This window comes from Anomaloglossus baeobatrachus, chromosome 7, assembly GCF_048569485.1.
Source record: "Anomaloglossus baeobatrachus isolate aAnoBae1 chromosome 7, aAnoBae1.hap1, whole genome shotgun sequence".
Taxonomy (NCBI): domain Eukaryota; kingdom Metazoa; phylum Chordata; class Amphibia; order Anura; family Aromobatidae; genus Anomaloglossus; species Anomaloglossus baeobatrachus.
Genome location: NC_134359.1, coordinates 8,853,463 through 8,872,223, shown reverse-complemented (window position 1 = coordinate 8,872,223; position 18,761 = coordinate 8,853,463). Strand labels below are relative to the sequence as shown.

At 52.4% G+C, this 18,761-nt stretch overlaps 1 protein-coding gene across 1 annotated transcript in view; it reads left to right on the top strand.

Annotated features, from left to right (window-relative positions):
- The window catches only part of EAF2 (ELL associated factor 2), a 31,818-nt gene extending 18,787 nt beyond the window's left edge, over positions 1-13,031 (top strand). The window contains exons 3-6 of the mRNA XM_075318754.1: positions 1,389-1,525; positions 1,867-2,012; positions 3,283-3,501; positions 12,658-13,031. Of these exons, the coding sequence (XP_075174869.1) occupies positions 1,389-1,525; positions 1,867-2,012; positions 3,283-3,501; positions 12,658-12,704 (549 nt within the window). The 3' untranslated portion in view covers positions 12,705-13,031. The remainder of the gene's footprint in view (positions 1-1,388; positions 1,526-1,866; positions 2,013-3,282; positions 3,502-12,657) is intronic.
- Positions 13,032-18,761: the final 5,730 nt, after the last annotated feature.

The following is an 18,761-nucleotide window of genomic DNA, read 5'->3' as shown; positions in this document are numbered from 1 at the left end:
CAGCCAATGGGGAACATTCTGTTCTTCATTGACTGGGACAGCGACTATGGTATGGATCGCCGTGCCCCCCCCCCCCCTTATTGGATTACGCCGGACGTGGAATTGATTGTGCTCTTTTCAATAAATTGGTTAAAGAGGGAATGTTTTGGGGAGTGTTTTTTCAAATAAAACTTTTTTTGTTGTCTATTTTTTAACTATTACTGACTGGGTTGGTGATGTCGGGTATCTGATAGACGCCTGACCTCACCAACCCCAGGGCTTGATGCCAGGTGACATTACACATCTGGCATCAACCCCATATATTACCCCGTTTGCCAACGCACCAGGGCGCGGGATGAGCTGGGGCAAAGCGCCAGGATTGGCACGTCTAATGGATGCGCCACTTCTGGGGCGGCTGCGGCCTGCTATTTTTAGGCTGGGGAGTGTCCAATAACAGTGGACCTCCCTAGTCTGAGAATATCAGACCCCAGCTGTCCGCTTTACCTTGGCTGGTGATCCAATATGGGGGGGACCGCACGTTTTTTGTTTTAAATTATTTATATAATTTAAAATAACAGCGTGGGGTGCCCACTGTTTTGGATTATCAGCCAAGGTGAAGCTGCCAGCGGTGGTCTGCAGGCTGCAGCCGTCTGCTTTACCCTAGCTGGCTACAAAAAATGGGGGGACCTCACGTCGTTTTTTTTTTAATTATTTATTTATTTTATGGCTAAATACAAGGCTAGGCACCCTTTAGTGTCACATGAAAGTCACTAAAGGGTGCCAGCTTAGAATATGCAATGAGGTGGAACATTATATAGGTTTTTCTCATCTATCTCTATCTATCTATCCCTCTATCTATCTATTCATCTATCCATCTTTCCCTCTATCCATTATCTGTCTATCGATTTATCTTTATTATTTATTGCAGGGACAAACCTGCGGCAAAACCGCATGCGGATTTGGTGCGTATTTTTTCCGCAGGTCCGGAAATCTTTCACTGGCAGAAGTTTCTCAAGAAATTTTCTTGAGAAACTTCACATTTCTAGTGCGCACATAGCCTTATAGTAGTTATATTCTTGTACTATAGGGGCAGTATTATAGTAGTTATATTCCTGTACATAGGAGCAGTATTATAGTAGTTATATTATTGTACATAGGGGCAGTATTATAGTAGATATATTCTTGTATATAGGGGCAGTATTATAGTAGTTATATTCTTGTATATAGGGGCAGTATTATAGTAGATATATTCTTGTATATAGGGGCAGTATTATAGTAGATATATTCTTGTACATAGGAGCAGTATTATAGTAGTTATATTCCTGCACAGAGGGGTAGTATGATAGCAGTAAATACAGAGCTGTTGATACTTTTCTGTCTGTGGCTGATGTTTTGCTCCTTTGTTTCAGGGATCCACTGCTCCTCTAACAGTATTTAAAGGCTCGAAGCGTTCGTACCTGCGGGAATGTATCCTGATAGTGAATCATGACACCGGCGAGTGCCGTTTGGAGAAGCTGAGCAGTAATATCAGTGTGAAGAAGATCAGGTGCGCGGTCAGATTCGTACATTTTATGTATTTTCCGTTTTACAGGTGACCTCTTCTCGTGTCGCTGGGATCTGGTTCTTGCTCCTTTTTCACCTTCTCTTATCGATGGGTCATAAAATAAGATCTTGATTTTCCTTTTCCGGTTGTGATAAAGTTAACGTGTCGGTGTTTTTGTTTTGTTTCTGCTTTTTGGGTTTCAGCCACTTCCCGCTGATCACTTGTCTGCGTCTCTTGGAGACCTCATTTGAATGATTTGAGGATCTATAGACATGAACGAAGCTGCACTTTATTACTCTATATTTTAATGGTGGACCCCAACCTTGTATTGTCTGTACTCGCAGAGCTGAAGGAAGTAGTAAGATCCAGTCTCGCATCGAGCAGCAGCAGCAACAGATGAGAAATGCCAGCAAGACTCCAACCAGCGGCAAAACCTCCTCCCCTCTAGGAAAACTTTCCCCCACGTCTCCCATAGATGACATAGAGCGAGGTACGGTCCCCTTTTTTAAATTTCCTTCTTAACATTATATGAAAGGCTCATCCAGCTTCAGTAAGACTTTTTTGTGTCTGCAGCCTCCACTAGGAAAGGGGGGGGTGGGTCTCCTTGTATAAGGAGATACATGAGATCCTGTCTGCAGTCACCACTAGGGGGAGCTCCCTGTATACAGAGATACATAAGATTCTGTCTGCAGTCACCACTAGGGGGAGCTCCCTGTATACAGAGATACATAAGATCCTGTCTGCAGTCACCACTAGGGGGAGCTCCCTGTATACAGAGATACATAAGATCCTGTCTGCAGCCACCACTAGGGGGAGCTCCCTGTATACAGAGATACATGATAAGATCCTGTCTGCAGCCACCACTAGGGGGAGCTCCCTGTATACAGAGATACATAAGATCCTGTCTGCAGCCTCCACTAGGAGGAGCTCCCTGTATACAGAGATACATGGTAAGATTCTGTCTGCAGCCACCACTAGAGGGAGCTCCCTGTATACAGCGATACATAAGATCCTGTCTGCAGTCACCACTAGGGGGAGCTCCCTGTATACAGAGATACATGATAAGATCCTGTCTGCAGCCACCACAAGGGGGAGCTCCCTGTATACAGAGATACATGATAAGATCCTGTCTGCAGCCACCACTAGGTGGAGCTCCCTGTATACAGAGATACATGATAAGATCCTGTCTGCAGCCACCACTAGGGGGAGCTCCCTGTATACAGAGATACATGATAAGATCCTGTCTGCAGCCACCACTAGGTGGAGCTCCCTGTATACAGAGATACATGATATGATCCTGTCTGCAGCCACCACTAGGGGGAGCTCCCTGTATACAGAGACACATGATAAGATCCTGTCTGCAGCCACCACTAGGGGGAGCTCCCTGTATACAGAGATACATAAGATCCTGTCTGCAGTCACCACTAGGGGGAGCTCCCTGTATACAGCGATACATAAGATCCTGTCTGCAGTCACCACTAGGGGGAGCTCCCTGTATACAGCGATACATAAGATCCTGTCTGCAGTCACCACTAGGGGGAGCTCCCTGTATACAGGTGATAACACTAGTACTGCACTCCTCCTGGTGGTGGCTGGTTATAGACAGTCTGGCAGGAGGTCGGTGTTGTCAGTGCCTCTGTATATGTATTTGGAGGTGCAGTGGGACTTTCTATACATTTTGTGTATGTGTTGCTGGGCAGGACATTGCGGCGCGGTGTTGGGTGCGGTTGTTGAATAGTTTCTCGTCTTTGTTGTTGCAGAGCTGATGGCGGAGGCCAGCGTTATCGAGCAGATGAGCAGCTCCGGCAGCTCATCAGAGTCCAAGAGTTCGTCGTCCTCCAGCAGCGAGGACAGCTCCAGCGACTCCGAGGACGAGGGGAAGTCTCGCCCGGCCCCCCAGGTGCCGCAGTCCTCGTCCAGCGTGGAGAGCGGAAGTAACAAGCCTCAAGATGGCGGCAAGCAGCTGATGAGCACCCTGAGTACGTGTCTCCGGCACCGCTGTGTAATGTGATAATGTGAAGTGTCATCGGCGGGTGTGTGTCCCGGGAGTGCACGATGCGTATGGGGGAGGGCCGACGTGGTCAGCACCAGGGCGCTTACATCGGGAACTTTGAGCCCTCCACATATTCTGTCACTGGGTCAATCAACAGAGCGAGAGAATGGTGAAGAATCCAAAAGAAGGGAATTTTGTTACTTACCGTAAATTCCTTTTCTTCTAGCTCCTATTGGGAGACCCAGACGATTGGGTGTATAGCACTGCCTCCGGAGGCCACACAAAGCATTACACTAAAAAGTGTAAGGCCCCTCCCCTTCTGGCTATACACCCCCAGTGGGATCACTGGCTCACCAGTTTTCTGCTTTGTGCGAAGGAGGTCAGACATCCACGCATAGCTCCACTGTTTAGTCAGCAGTAGCTGCTGACTATATCGGATGGAAGAAAAGAGGGCCCATATAGGGCCCCCAGCATGCTCCCTTCTCACCCCGCTGGTGGTTTGTAAGGTTGAGGTACCTATTGCTGGTACGGCGGCTGGAGCCCACATGCTGCTTTCCTTCCCCATCCCCCTGAGGGGCTCTGAGGAAGTGGGATCTTACCGGCCCCAAAGCCCTGAGGCCGGGCTCCATCCACAGACCCATTGAACCTGCTGGATACGGAGCTGGGTACCGTTCAGGGACATGGCCCTGCACCATTCAGGTACTCTGTGTCCCCGTACACACAGGCACAGCACACTCCAGACTTGCTGGGTGTGCTAGTGCGCCGGGGACAGTAAAGGGTTACAGTCACTGCAGCCTAGCTGAGTGACTTTATGTATTGGGAACTACCGCGCCGGACGCTCCGGGAGCGGCGGCGCGGCTGGGACTTGTAGTGCGCCGGGGACTTAGCGCCGACCGCGCTTTTACGGCGGCGGCGCTTTTAAATCCAGTCCCCGGCTTTTGCGGCCTAGCTCCGCTTCGTTCCCGCCCCCACCCTGTCAATCAGGGTAGGGGAGAGACGCTGTACAATCAGCAGCGCCGAGGGCTGGAGCCTTATTTACATGCTCCAGCCCTCTCACTGGACACTGTGGGACGCCGGTTTCCCGCTCTGACTTGGGGGCACGCCCACGGCCCGCCCCTACTCACACGAGCTGGAGAAGGACGCCGGCAGCCATTCCTGCAGTCCGAGCTGAGAGAACGGACTCTGGGCAACCAGGCACAGGACTAGGGCGACCACACACCCGCTTATAGGCGGGCGGTAAGCGGCACCTGAAGTGCTGACCCCACTAAATACCGCAGTTGTCCATTTGTATTTTTATGCTTACACTGCATAGGTCGCTATTTTTGGCTATATGCCCTCTTAGATGGCGACACATCAGCAGCAGGAAAGCAGGGGTGCTAAGGCACAGGCTTTCTAGGCTGCTTGTATTGCATGTACTGAAGTGTTCATGTGTATTTATGCTTGTCTGCTATACACTGCACTGTACGGTCGCTAGTCTTGGCTATTTTCGCCTAGAATGACTAGACTACAGCAGCAGAAAAGCAGGGGTGCTGAGGCACAGGTTTTTTCTATGCTGCTTGTATTGCAGGGTTTGCAGTGTTCATTTGTACTTATGCTTCTATGCTATACATTGCACTGTATGGTCGCTATTCTGGGCTATATTCCCCTAGATGGCTAGTCTACAGCAGCAGAAAAGCAGGGGTGCCAAGGCACAGGCTTTCTATGCTGCTTGTATTGCATGTGCTGCAGTGTTCATTTGTACTTTATGCTTGTATGCTATACATTGCATTGTACGGTCGCCATTCTTGGCTCTATGTCCTAGATGGCTAGTCGGCAGCAGCATATAAGCAACACAGGCTTTCGATGCTGTTTTTACGGCATGTGATACTGTTCCACGTCACTGAACCCCATTGTGTGCAATGCTCCCCTGTAGCACTTGGTCAGCCGGGGTCTCTACTAGACGTGGCCAAAGGAACCACCTGTCAACCCTGTCCAAGGACAGGGACGGAGTTGCAATGGGATAGAGACTTGCAGTCCGGACAGGCCATGGGCAATCTGGATCATTGCTCCCTGGCCACCCTCATTTGGAGTAAAATCGGTGCTCCGGGGGGGGTCCCAGGAGGCTCTCTGTATGATGAGGCAGACGTAGCTCATCAGGACTTTGATCCTGACAACGCTCTCAATCCGGATACACCGGATGGTGACACCATAAGGAATGATCCTATAGCGTCCATCAATGGAATGTTGGATCTTTCTCCCTCAGCTCCCCCAGCGGAGGAGTCAGCTTCACAGCAGGAGAAGTCCCATTTCAGTAGCTCAAACGTATATTGAGTTTTTTTCTGGCCACGCTGACTTCAGAGAAGCAGTCCAGGAACACCACGCTTACCAGATAAGCGTTTTCTCCAAACGTATTAAGGATACACGTTATCCCTTTCCCCCTGACGTGGTCAAGCGCGGGACCCAGGGTCCAAAGGTGGATTCTCCAATCTCCAGGCTTGCGGCTAGAGCTATAGTTGCAGTGGAAATGGGACTTCACTTAGAGATGCCAGACAGATGGACTCTGGTTGAAATCTGTCTATGAGGCTATCGGCGTGTCGGTTGCTCCGGCATTCACAGCCGTATGGGCACCCTAAGCTTTTCAGCTGTTCTTGCACAGCTGGTCTTGAGCATATGTACATTGTGCCGCAGGGGCGTCCGTAACCTCGCAATGTCTGCATTGCGACTTACCCTATTAATGCTGTCCTGGAAGGACAGTCGAGGTTTCGGTCCTTCCCAAGCTCGGGCAGGTCCCAATTGTCCTCGTCCAAAAGAGCTGAAAAGCCTCAGAGGGGCTCAGCTTCCGGCCGGGCTCAATCACGCCCAAGGAAAGCAGCCGGAGGAACCGCTACCAAGGCGGTCTCCTCATGACTCTCAGCTCTCTCATCTCTCCGCATCGGCGGTTGATGGCAGACTCGCTCGCCTTTGGCGACATTTAGCTGCCACTGGTCACAGACCGGTGGGTGAGGGACATTGTGCCCACGTGCACAGGACAGAGTTCTGTTCTCGTCCTCCGACTCGATTCTTCAGAACGTCCCCACCTCCCCACCGAGCCGATGCTCTTCTGCAGGCAGAAGGAGTGGTAATCCCTGTTCCTCTTCAGGAACAAGACACGGTTTTCCTCCAATCTGGTTGTGGTGCCAAAAAAGGATGGCTCTTTCCGTTCCGTTCTGGACCTAAAGCTGCTCAACAAGCACGTGGAGGCCAGGCGGTCCAGGATGCAACCCTCCGCTCCGTCTTTCCCTCAATGTCTCAAGGAAATTTCCTAGCATCAATAGACATCAAAGATGCTTATCTCCACGTGCCGATTGCTACAGAGCACCAATGTTTTCTACGTTTCGTGATAGGAGACGACCATCTTCAGTTCGTAGCTCTGCCATTCGGCCTGGCGACAGCCCCACGGGTGTTCACCAAGGTCATGGCGGCAGTGGTAGCAGTCTTGCACTCACAGGGACATTCTGTGATCCCTTACTTGGACGATCTACTTGTCAAGGCACCCTCTCCAGAGGCATGCCAACTCAGCCTGAATGTTGCGCTGGAGACTCTCCAGACGTTCGGGTGGATCATCAACTTCTCAAGGTCAAACCTGTCACCGACCCAATCACTAACGTATCTTGGCATGGAGTTTCATACTCTCTCAGCGATAGTGAAGCTTCCGCTGGACAAGCAGCGGTCTCTACAGACTGGGGTGCAGACTCTCCGTCAAGGTCAGTCGCACTCCTTAAGACGCCTCATGCACTTCCTCGGGAAGATGGTGGCGGCAATGGAGGCGGTTCCGTTTGCGCAGTTTCATCTGCGTCCTCTTTATTGGGACATTCTCCGCCAATGGGACGGGAAGTCAACATCCCTGAACAGGAAAGTATCCCTTTCACAGAAGGCCAAGGACTCTCTGCAATGGTGGCTTCTTCCCACCTCTTTATCACAGGGAAGATCCTTCCTACCACCGTCTTGGGCGGTGGTCACGACAGACGCGAGTCTCTCAGGGTGGGGAGCGGTTTTTCTCCACCACAGGGCTCAAGGATCGTGGACTCAGCAGGAGTCCACCCTTCAGATCCATGTTCTGGAAATCAGAGCAGTGTATCTTGCCCTCCTAGCCTTCCAGCAGTGGCTGGAAGGAAAGCAGATCCGAATTCAGTCGGACAACTCCACAGCGGGGGCATACATCAATCACCAAGGAGGGACACGCAGTCGGCAAGCCTTCCAGGAAGTCCGGCGGATTTTGATGTGGGTGGAAGCCACGGCCTCCACCGTATCCGCAGTTCACATCCCCGGCGTAGAAAACTGGGAAGCAGACTTCCTCAGTCGCCAGGGCATGGACGCAGGGGAATGGTCCCTTCACCCGGACGTGTTTCAGGGAATCTGTAGCCGCTGGGGAAGGCCGGACGTCGACCTAATGGCGTCCAGGCATAACAACAAGGTCCCAACCTTCATAGCACGGTCTCGCGATCACAGAGCTCTGGCGGCAGACGCCTTAGTGCAAGATTGGTCGCAGTTCCGGCTCCCTTATGTGTTTCCACCTCTGGCACTCTTGCCCAGAGTGCTACGCAAGATCAGATCCGACTGCAGCCGCGTCATACTCGTCGCCCCAGACTGGCCAAGGAGGGCGTGGTATCCGGATCTGTGGCATCTTACGGTCGGCCAACCGTGGGCACTACCAGACCGACCAGACTTACTGTCCCAAGGGCCGTTTTTTTCCATCGGAATTCTGCGGCCCTGAACCTGACTGTGTGGCCATTGAGTCCTGGATCCTAGGGTCTTCAGGATTATCCCAAGGGGTCGTTGCCACCATGAGACAGGCTGGGAAGCCCACGTCCGCTAAGATCTACCACAGAACGTGGAGGATATTCTTATCCTGGTGCTCTGCTCAGGGAGTGTCTCCCTGGCCATTTGCATTGCCTACCTTTCTTCTTTCCTGCAATCTGGGTTAGAAAAAGGTTTGTCGCTCGGCTCCCTTAAAGGGCAAGTCTCGGCGCTATCCGTCTTTTTTCAGAAGCGTCTAGCACGACTTCCTAAGGTGCGCACGTTCCTGCAGGGGGTTTGTCATATTGTACCCCCGTACAAGCGGCCGTTAGATCCATGGGATCTGAACAGGGTACTAGTTGCCCTCCAGAAGCCGCCCTTCGAGCCTCTGAGGGAGGTTTCACTTTCTAGACTATCACAGAAAGTGGCTTTTCTGGTAGCGATCACATCTCTTCGGAGAGTGTCTGAGCTAGTAGCGCTGTCATCCAAGGCTCCTTTCCTGGTCTTCCACCAGGACAAGGTAGTGCTGCGCCCCATTCAGGAGTTTCTCCCGAAGGTGGTATCCTCTTTTCATCTTAATCAGGATATCTCTTTGCCTTCTTTTTGTCCTCATGCAGTTCATCGCTATGAGAAGGATTTACATTTGTTAGATCTGGTGAGAGCACTCAGAATCTACATTTCCCGCACGGCGCCCCTGCGCCGCTCCGATGCACTCTTTGTCCTTGTCGCTGGTAAGCGCAAAGGGTCGCAGGCTTCCAAAGCCACCCTGGCTCGATGGATCAAAGAACCAATTCTTGAAGCCTACCGTTCTGCTGGGCTTCCGGTTCCATCAGGGCTGAAGGCCCATTCTACCAGAGCCGTGGGTGCGTCCTGGGCATTGCGACACCAGGATACGGCTCAACAGGTGTGCCAGGCAGCTACCTGGTCGAGTCTGCACACTTTCACCAAACATTATCAGGTGCATACCTATGCTTCGGCGGACGCCAGCCTAGGTAGAAGAGTCCTGCAGGCGGCAGTTGCCTCCCCGTAGGGGAGGGCTGTCTTCGCAGCTCTAACATGAGGTATTTCTTACCCACCCAGGGACAGCTTTTGGACGTCCCAATCGTCTGGGTCTCCCAATGGAGCGCCGAAGAAGAAGGGAATTTTGTTACTTACCGTAAATTCCTTTTCTTCTAGCTCCTATTGGGAGACCCAGCACCCGCCCTGTTGTCCTTCGGGATTTTTCGGGTTTTTTCGGGTACACATGTTGTTCATGTTGAATGGTTTTCAGTTCTCCAATGTTACTCGGAGTGAATTTGTTTAACCAAGTTATTGGCTTTCCTCCTTCTTGCTTTTGCACTAAAACTGGTGAGCCAGTGATCCCACTGGGGGTGTATAGCCAGAAGGGGAGGGGCCTTACACTTTTTAGTGTAATGCTTTGTGTGGCCTCCGGAGGCAGTAGCTATACACCCAATCGTCTGGGTCTCCCAATAGGAGCTAGAAGAAAAGGAATTTACGGTAAGTAACAAAATTCCCTTCATTCCAAGCATCCATAGATATAGTCCACCGCACAGAGGGTAAAATAGTCCAGTAATGGCATAAATGTCCTGGGGATCAGTCACAATCCTCCAGCAGTTCTTCTCCAGGGAAATTGGGGTTTCTCACAGTCTCTGGGGAGCCGCAGCTTCTCCCCCAGAGGAGGATTAATCTTGCTTCTCTTGTCTTTCTCACCCAGAATTAATAATCCCACAGGTAAGCAGAGAGTTTGGATGGATCCCAGGCCCCCTCCACCAGACTTGGGGACAGAATCACTGCAGGGGGTGATTACCTACAGACAATACAATGTAAATATAAGGAGTACAGAATGGACAGTGAACCATGCCTAAAATACGAACCTACACAAAGATGATACACAACCCCCCATATTCCACCATCACATTCTCCATGGTCACATCGGTCACAGGCCGGCAGGACTCGCTGATTTCAGCCGATAAGGGCCGGTGGGCACCAGACCTGTTGTTTAAATCCATATGATGAAGCCGCAGTTACCTGTCTGGAGGTCGCCGGGAAGATTATGCGGATGAAAACTAGTAAAACGCTTGAACCATTGTGTAGGGGTCTCCCGGCAGCTAATGTCAGAGCAAAGAGGGTCCGGCACGCTGAAGACTTAACACCCAAACCTGTTATTGAAGATAAATCGGGGGGAGCACAGGGCCCTGTCTGGGGCGGTGGTGTGGGGGGCGGAAGAGGGCCCTGTCTGGGGCGGTGGTTTGGGGGGCGGAAGAGGGCCCTGTCTGGGGCGGTGGTTTGGGGGGCGGAAGAGGGCCCTGTCTGGGGCGGTGGTGTGGGGGGCGGAAGAGGGCCCTGTCTGGGGCGGTGGTGTGGGGGGCGGAAGAGGGCCCTGTCTGGGGCGGTGGTGTGGGGGGCAGCGGCAGAGGGCCCTGTCTCTGTGGGGGGCAGCGGCAGAGGGCCCTGTCTGGGGCGGTGGTGTGGGGGGCAGCAGAGGGCCCTGTCTCTGTGTGGGGGGGGCAGCGGAGGGGCTTGGCGTTGGCTGATCTCCCTATTGAGAGCACTGTTGGCGGATCCACCTGTGTGGGGGGCAGGAGGGACAGTTGCTGTCGTCTCACAGATATGGAGGGCGTGTGGTGGTTCTCAGCATTTTCGGGGTTTTCGCTTTGCTGGGAGCCCGACTTTTCACAAGGGATTAGTTCGCACCTTTGGGCCGGGTTCAGGTGGGTTCTTGCTTCATGGAAACTTGTCTTTTTCGGGGAATAAGCTGCTTCTGCGGCGGCTTGTTATCCAGCGGGACCTGCGCAGCGTCCAGAGCCGCGGCTTCTCCTTGGACCGCGCTGTTTTTGCGGCATCTGTTGAGGGAAAAAAACAGAATTCTCATGATTGAGGTGATGTGTGACGGCGCCTCCCGGGGTGAGAATGGTGTACACTCCATTATTGGGGCAGGTGTAGCCCCTCCCGGGGTGAGAGTGATCTACAGTCCATTATTGGGGCAGGTGTAGCCCCCCCTCCCCAGGGTGAGAGTGGTGTACACTCCATTATTGGGGCAGGTGTAGCCTCCCCCCCCCAGGGTGAGAGTGGTGTACAGTCCATTATTGGGGCAGGTGTAGCCCCCCCCCCCCCAGGGTGAGAGTGGTGTACAGTCCATTATTGGGGCAGGTGTAGCCTCCCCCCCCCCAGGGTGAGAGTGGTGTACAGTCCATTATTGGGGCAGGTGTAGCCCCCCCCCCCCCCAGGGTGAGAGTGATCTACAGTCCATTATTGGGGCAGGTGTAGCCCCCCCCCCCCCTTCAGGGTGAGAGTGGTGTACAGTCCATTATTGGGGCAGGTGTAGCCCCCCCCCACAGGGTGAGAGTGGTGTACAGTCCATTATTGGAGCAGGAGTAGCCCCCCCCCCCAGGGTGAGAGTGGTGTACAGTCCATTATTGGGGCAGGAGTAGCCCCCCCCCCCCAGGGTGAGAGTGGTGTACAGTCCATTATTGGGGCAGGTGTAGCCCCCCCCCCAGGGTGAGAGTGGTGTACAGTCCATTATCGGGGCAGGAGTAGCCCCTCCCGGGGTGAGAGTGATCTACAGTCCATTATTGGGGCAGGTGTAGCCCCCCCCCCCCCCCCAGGGTGAGAGTGGTGTACAGTCCATTATTGGAGCAGGAGTAGCCCCCCCCCCCCCAGGGTGAGAGTGGTGTACAGTCCATTATTGGGGCAGGAGTAGCCCCCCCCCCCCAGGGTGAGAGTGGTGTACAGTCCATTATTGGGGCAGGTGTAGCCCCCCCCACCAGGGTGAGAGTCGTGTACAGTCCATTATCGGGGCAGGAGTAGCCCCTCCCGGGGTGAGAGTGATCTACAGTCCATTATTGGGGCAGGAGTAGCCCCTCCCGGGGTGAGAGTGATCTACAGTCCATTATTGGGGCAGGTGTAGCCCCCGCGATCTCCAGGATGAGGGGGGGCCTCCTCCGTATAACGCGATGTGCTGACCTCGCTCCTCCTGTGTTGATTTCCAGCGTTGTCTCTGTTGCTCTGTTATCTGCTGCTCTGTGCTTTGTACTACGCTCCGGTCTTTGGTGTCTTCTCTGTGCTGTTGGGACGTCTGTACGCATGTGTCAGGCGCTGTGAGGGCGGTCGGCGAGGTTTTCTGCTGTGTTTTTACCACTTGTGGTCCTCTATCTCCAGAGTGGTAGTAATGGCCGCACCCAGCAGCGGAGTGTTATCTCAGCCCCGGCCTCGTCCCCCTCATATCACAGGCGGGGGCTTCACTGCAGTCACCGATTATTGCAGCATTCAGAGTTTGAGCCTTTGTGAAAGGGCTTATAATTGGCCAAATAAGTTTGTGCTTTACACTGAAGCTGTTCTCCCTTGATCTGCTGAATGTAATTCCTCTCTTTGTCGCTTTCTTTTCCAGGGAACGACCTTCAGTTGAGCGAGTCCGGCAGTGACAGCGATGACTGAGCCCGGGAGCTGACGCTTCTCTGCTCCAGCGTCTGTTTTGCACTAAATCACAATGACTGAGGGGGGCGCTCTGATCGGCCCCGGGTCGGTAATGGGCCGTCTGCAGCTGCGCTTCCCATCGGCCGCCTCCTCCAACCACTGCCTCTTATCACTCAAGGACCAGACTTTTGCTGCCATTTTCCTTTGTGACTGTGAAGCAATAAAGACCCTCCGGGCCGGCGCAGCCCTCGACGTCCATCACGGCAGGAGAGAAATCAGTATTTTTTTTTTAGAACTGGAAAAGAACCAAAGTGCAATAAAATCCAGATTATATTCTCTGCACGGTGATGATTTTTACTTTGGGGTCCTTAAAAAAAAAAAAAAAAAAAGTCAGGGAAAGAAGGAAATGCGGGGCGGACGGGCGACGTCTGTAATGTGGGGGCTCGTGACTGCACAAGTCACTGTTAGGCTATGTGCGCACGTTGCGTAAATACATGCAGTTACGCTGCGCTTTGTAGCGCAGCGTAACTGCATGCGTCCTGCGTCCCCTGCACAGTCTATGGAGATTGTGCAGGGGCCGTGCGCACGTGGCGTTTTAGAGCGCAGCGCTTCGGCTACTGCCGAAGCGCTGCGTAAAAAGAAGTGACATGTCACTTCTTCCGTGCGCTCTGCCGGCAGCTCCTGCTCTGTCTATGGGAGGAGCTGCAGGCAGAGCGCATGGAATCGGCTTCACTACGGACATTTCTGTAGCGATTTAAAGCGCACGTGTGCTCTTCAGATCGCTGCAGAAATTTTTGCAGAGACAGTACGCAACGTGCGCACATAGCCTTACCGGGCCCAGATTTCTGTGAGGCCTAAAAAGGAGTAAAATAATCCAAAAAAGTGTAGAAACGGCGACGATGAATCTGGGCCAAAGTCTAAAAGATGTCACTGGATTAAAGGGGTTCCCCAAACTCCGTGTCAAATATTGCCCTGTATATAACATACAGTGTATGGAGGAAAGTATGTGCCCCCCACATTCACTCCCAGGGTCTTCTCTATCCTCATCCACAGACATTAATATTGAGAAAAGTACGTCCGCCAGTTAGTGCTCAGACCATACACCACACACTGCAGAGGTTACAGGGGTGAGGGGTCCGCCTGTCAGTGCTCAGACCATACGCCGCACACTGCAGAGGTCACAGGGGTGGGGGGTCCGCCTGTCAGTGCTCAGACCATACGCTGGAGAGGTTACAGGGGTGGGAGGTCCGCCTGTCAGTGCTCAGACCATACACTGGAGAGGTTACAGGGGTGGGGGGTCCGCCTGTCAGTGCTCAGACCATACGCTGCAGAGGTCACAGGGGTGGGGGGTCCGCCTGTCAGTGCTCAGACCATACGCCGCCCAATGCATCACATTACTCTATGGCTTTTGTCCCAGATAGAAGCCTCTTCTAAAGATTCACAAGAAGGCCGCAAACAGTTTGCTGAAGACAAGCAGACTAAGGACATAGATTACTGGAACCGTCATAGGGTCAGAGGGAGCCGAGAAAAACTTTTTGGTTCAGATGTGTCAGCATGTGTGGTGGCAACCAGGTAAGGAGGACACAGACAAGTGTGTCCTGCCTACAGTCAGGCATGGTGGTGGAGGGTCATGATTTGGGGCTGCATGAGTGCTGCCGGCTGTGGGGGGTCTACAGGTCATTGAGGGAACCATGAATGCCGACATGTCCTGTGACACTAAAGCAGAATCCCCTCCCTTCATACTCCAACATGATAATGACCCCAAACACCTCCAAGACCACCACTTCCTTGCTGCAGTAACTGAGGGTAAAGATGCTGGAGCGGCCGAGTGTCTTCAGACCTAAACCCTATGGAGCATCTGTGGGGTCTCCTCACATGGAAGGTGGAGGAGTGCAAGGTCTGTAACATCCACTAATTCCGTGATGTCATGGAGGATGAAGAGGATCCAGCGGCTCCTGTGAAGATCTAGTGACCTCCAGGCCCAAGAGAGGTAAAAGGATGGAAAATAATGGCGGCCGCACAAAGTATTCACACCAAGGGCACAATGTGACCTGTTGTGAATACGTTTTCCAGTTTGGGGCTCCCTCTTGTGGTCAGTGCTGGCGGTGCAGTTGATGTGTGGAATGGAAGCGACACACCTGCAGAGGACAGGCAATCGGGGTCTGACTGTTCTATTTAACTTAGTAGCCTTCTCTTGTTACCTTCTGGTGCTCAATGGTCTCCTGTGTGTCCAGGACATTCTGCAACCAGCCCTGCCCACTTCCAGAACTCCTCTCTGATAAGTGGTCTTGTACCTCTGTTATTTGGTTACCACCTTTTGTCGTTGTTCTGCTTTCATACTATGCATGATTTCTAATTTGTCTGTGTGGAGTTTGTGGTGGAATGGGATCATTCCCTTCTGGGAGTGTCTGTATACTTAGCTCCATGATTCTGCAATGTATTGTGTCTTCTCATGCCTGGTATTATTCAGTCCCTCATCTGTATTAGTGTTTTTTAGATCCCAGTAACATCTGAGTGCTGATACAGTGGGGGAGAGGTTGTGTGACCTCATGATTTTTCCATTTCAGTAGTGCTGGTATTTAATAGGGTTTTTACGGCTGCAGACAGTTGCTCTTTCCTATAAAGATAGTTTGGGTCTCATCTTTGCTGAATCTGTCTTTTCTGGCTTTGTATTGTTTTCCTATATCACCGTAGTCTTTACATGTGGGGGACTATCTATCTACATTTGGGGACTGCTCAGAGACAGATTAGCTTTCCTATATTTCTATCTGTGAGAATATTTAGTTCTCCGGCTTTGTCGAGGCATCCAGGTCATCGTAGGCTCGTCCCACGGATACTTCTAGTTGTGTGTCAGGATTAGGTCTGCAGTCCGTTAAGGTTCCAGCCACTCTACCTTTTGGGATTCTGTATTTCATCCTCCCCGCTCCCTGAGTCATAACAGTGACCATTCTCACTTAGGGGTGTACTCAATTTTGTTGCCAGTGGCTTAGATGTTAATGGCTGTGATGAGTTATTTACACGTATACAAGCTGCGCACGGACACTGCACATTGTATACAAGCTGTGCACGGACACTGCACATTGTATACAAGCTGTGCACGGACACTGCACATTGTATACAAGCTGCGCACGGACACTGCACATTGTATACAAGCTGCGCACGGACACTGCACATTGTATACAAGCTGCGCACGGACACTGCACATTGTATACAAGCTGCGCACGGACACTGCACATTGTATACAAGCTGCGCACGGACACTGCACATTGTATACAAGCTGCGCACGGACACTGCACATTGTATACAAGCTGCGCACGGACACTGCACATTGTATACAAGCTGCGCACGGACACTGCACATTGTATACAAGCTGCGCACGGACACTGCACATTGTATACAAGCTGCGCACGGACACTGCACATTGTATACACAGTCAGATCTGCAGCGCTGTCCCAGGAAAATATGTAATAAAGTATTTACAAAAGTGAGACATGTACTTGCCTTTGTCATATGCTATATATATAATAAAGCGGTGTATTTTGCAGTTTTCCCCTACACAGAATGGAGAGATCTGTTATTTTTATTGTAGGTAACTTCAGCTGTGACGGAATAAAAAATCCAGAAAATCCCATTGTATAACTTATAAATAATTTGCATTTTAATGTATGAAATAAGTATTTTATCACCGACTGATCAGCAGGAATTCTGCTCTCACAGAACTGTAAGACTATGTGCCCACAAAACCTGCGGAAAATCCGCGGATTTTCTGGATTTTCCAGATAAATCCGCAGGTTTAATCATGTACAGACACTCCCCATGTTATCCTATGGTGCATGGGGAGTGTCTGTGTCCATGCTGCGGATACGTGCGGCTGCAGAACATGGTGCGAATGTCCCGCAGCCGTACGTAATTGCATGTCAATTCTTTCTGCGGAATTACCTGCGGAAATCCCAACCCTCCACTATGGAGATTGGGCCGGGACTTTCACAGGTAATCCGCGTGAATGTCTGCAGGTTTTCCGCAGCTATTTCGCTGTACTACCGCAGCTAAAAATAGCTTTCTTCAGCGCTCCATTGGGAGACCCAGACGATTGGGGTATAGCTACTGCCCTCTGGAGGCCACACAAAGCACTACATTAAAAGTGCAAGGCCCCTCCTCCTCTGGCTATACCCCCCCCCCGTGGTATCACGGGTTCTCCAGTTTTAGCTTTGTGTGCGAAGGAGGTCAGACATTCCATGCATAGCTCCACAGATTTTAGTCAGCAGTAGCTGCTGACTATTTCGGATGGAAGAAAAGAGGACACATATAGTGTCCCCAGCATGCTCCCTTCTCACCCCTGGATGGTGTTGTAAGGTTGAGGTACCTATTGCTGGTACAGGGCTGGAGCCTGACATGCTGTTTTTCCTTCCACATCCCCTGGTAGGGCTCTGTGGAAGTGGGATCCTGCCGGCCTCTCAGCTCTGACGCCGGGCTCCATCCACAGACCCATTAGAACCTGATGGATTCGGAGCAGGAGTACGATCAGGGACAGGCCCTGCATCATACAGGTACTCTGTGTCCCCGGCAGGCACAGACACACTCCGGGCTGGCTGGGTGTTGTAGTGCGCCGGGGACCGCAACGTGGAGTTGGTGTCCCTACAGATTACTGGGGGACTTTTTTGTGTATGGGAACGCAGCGCCGACCCCCTCTGGACCGGGCGGCGCTGCTGTGACTTGTGGTGCGCCGGGGATCCGCCGTCCGCGCTTTTACGGCGGCGGCGGTTATAAATTTAGTCCCCGGCTTTTTGGGCCTAGGACGCCGGCAACTCCGATTCGTTCCCGCCCCCACCCTGTCAATCAGGGTAGGGGAGAGACGCTGTTCGCTAGCAGCGACGAGGGCTGGAGCCTGATTTACATGCTCCAGCCCTCTCACTTGGCACAGAGGGAAGCAGGCTTCCCGCTCTTGGCCAGGAACGCCCAGGGCCCGCCCCCCTTCTCTCTCAGGACGCCGGCAGCCATTACATGCAGTCTGGCTGGAGGAAGGACGCAAGGCTCTGGGAGACCTGGACTAGGGGCTATCTGGCGACCACACACCCGCTTTTTAAGCGGGCGGTAAGCGATTTTTCTGTGCTGGTCCCTCTAGTGCCTCACTGTGTATCAGTGTACTGTGTACTGATATTGTATTTCTTGCACTGTGAGGTCGCTTCTGGCTGCATATCCCAGATCGCTCTGTGGAAGCAGCAACATGTCATCCTCAAAACGCAAGGCGGCCAAGGCAAAAAGGGCTGTGTATACTGCGTGTGCTGCATGTGGGGCTAATCTACCAGCAGGCTCCGATGACCCCCATTGTGTGCAATGCTCCGACCCGGTGCTGCTTCGCCAGCCGGAGTCAGGAGAGGTAGCGACCCAGGCTGAGACGCTTGTAGGTTCTGCCCCGGTGACAGGGACAGACTTTGCAGTTTTTGCTGATAATATGTCTGTGTCTATGGCAAAAATCCTTGAAACCTTGCAATCTATGCATGGGGCTCAGTCTCTGGGCACGGCGAGGCCTCTGTCCTCAGGTCCCCCTTACTTGGAATGTGTCCAGCCCACAGGGGGGTCCCCGGCTTCACAGGCCGAGGATTATGACTCAGATGATGGCCCCAGCCACCCTAAGCGAGCTCGCTGGGAAAGACCCTCGACGTCTTCACACTGCTCAGGGTCTCAGCGCAATCAGTCTCCCTGTGATGTGTCTGATGAGAGTGATCAGGAATCCACTCCTGGAACCCCTCTCAACCTGGATACCCCGGATGGGGATGCCATGGTAAACGACCTTATCTCAGCCATCAATAGGCTGTTGGATATTTCTCCCCCAGCCCCTTCAGCAGAAGAGGCGGCTGCGGAGCAGGAGAAGTTTCGTTTCCTTTATCCCAAGCGTAAATTGAGTGCTTTGTTAGATCACTCTGACTTCAGAGAATCAATCCAGAAGCACGACGCTCACCCAGAAAGGCGTTTCTCTAAACGATCTAAAGATACGCGTTTCCCTTTCCCCCCTGAGGTGGTCAAGCGCTGGACACAGTGTCCAAAGGTAGACCCCCCGATTTCCAAACTTGCAGCTAG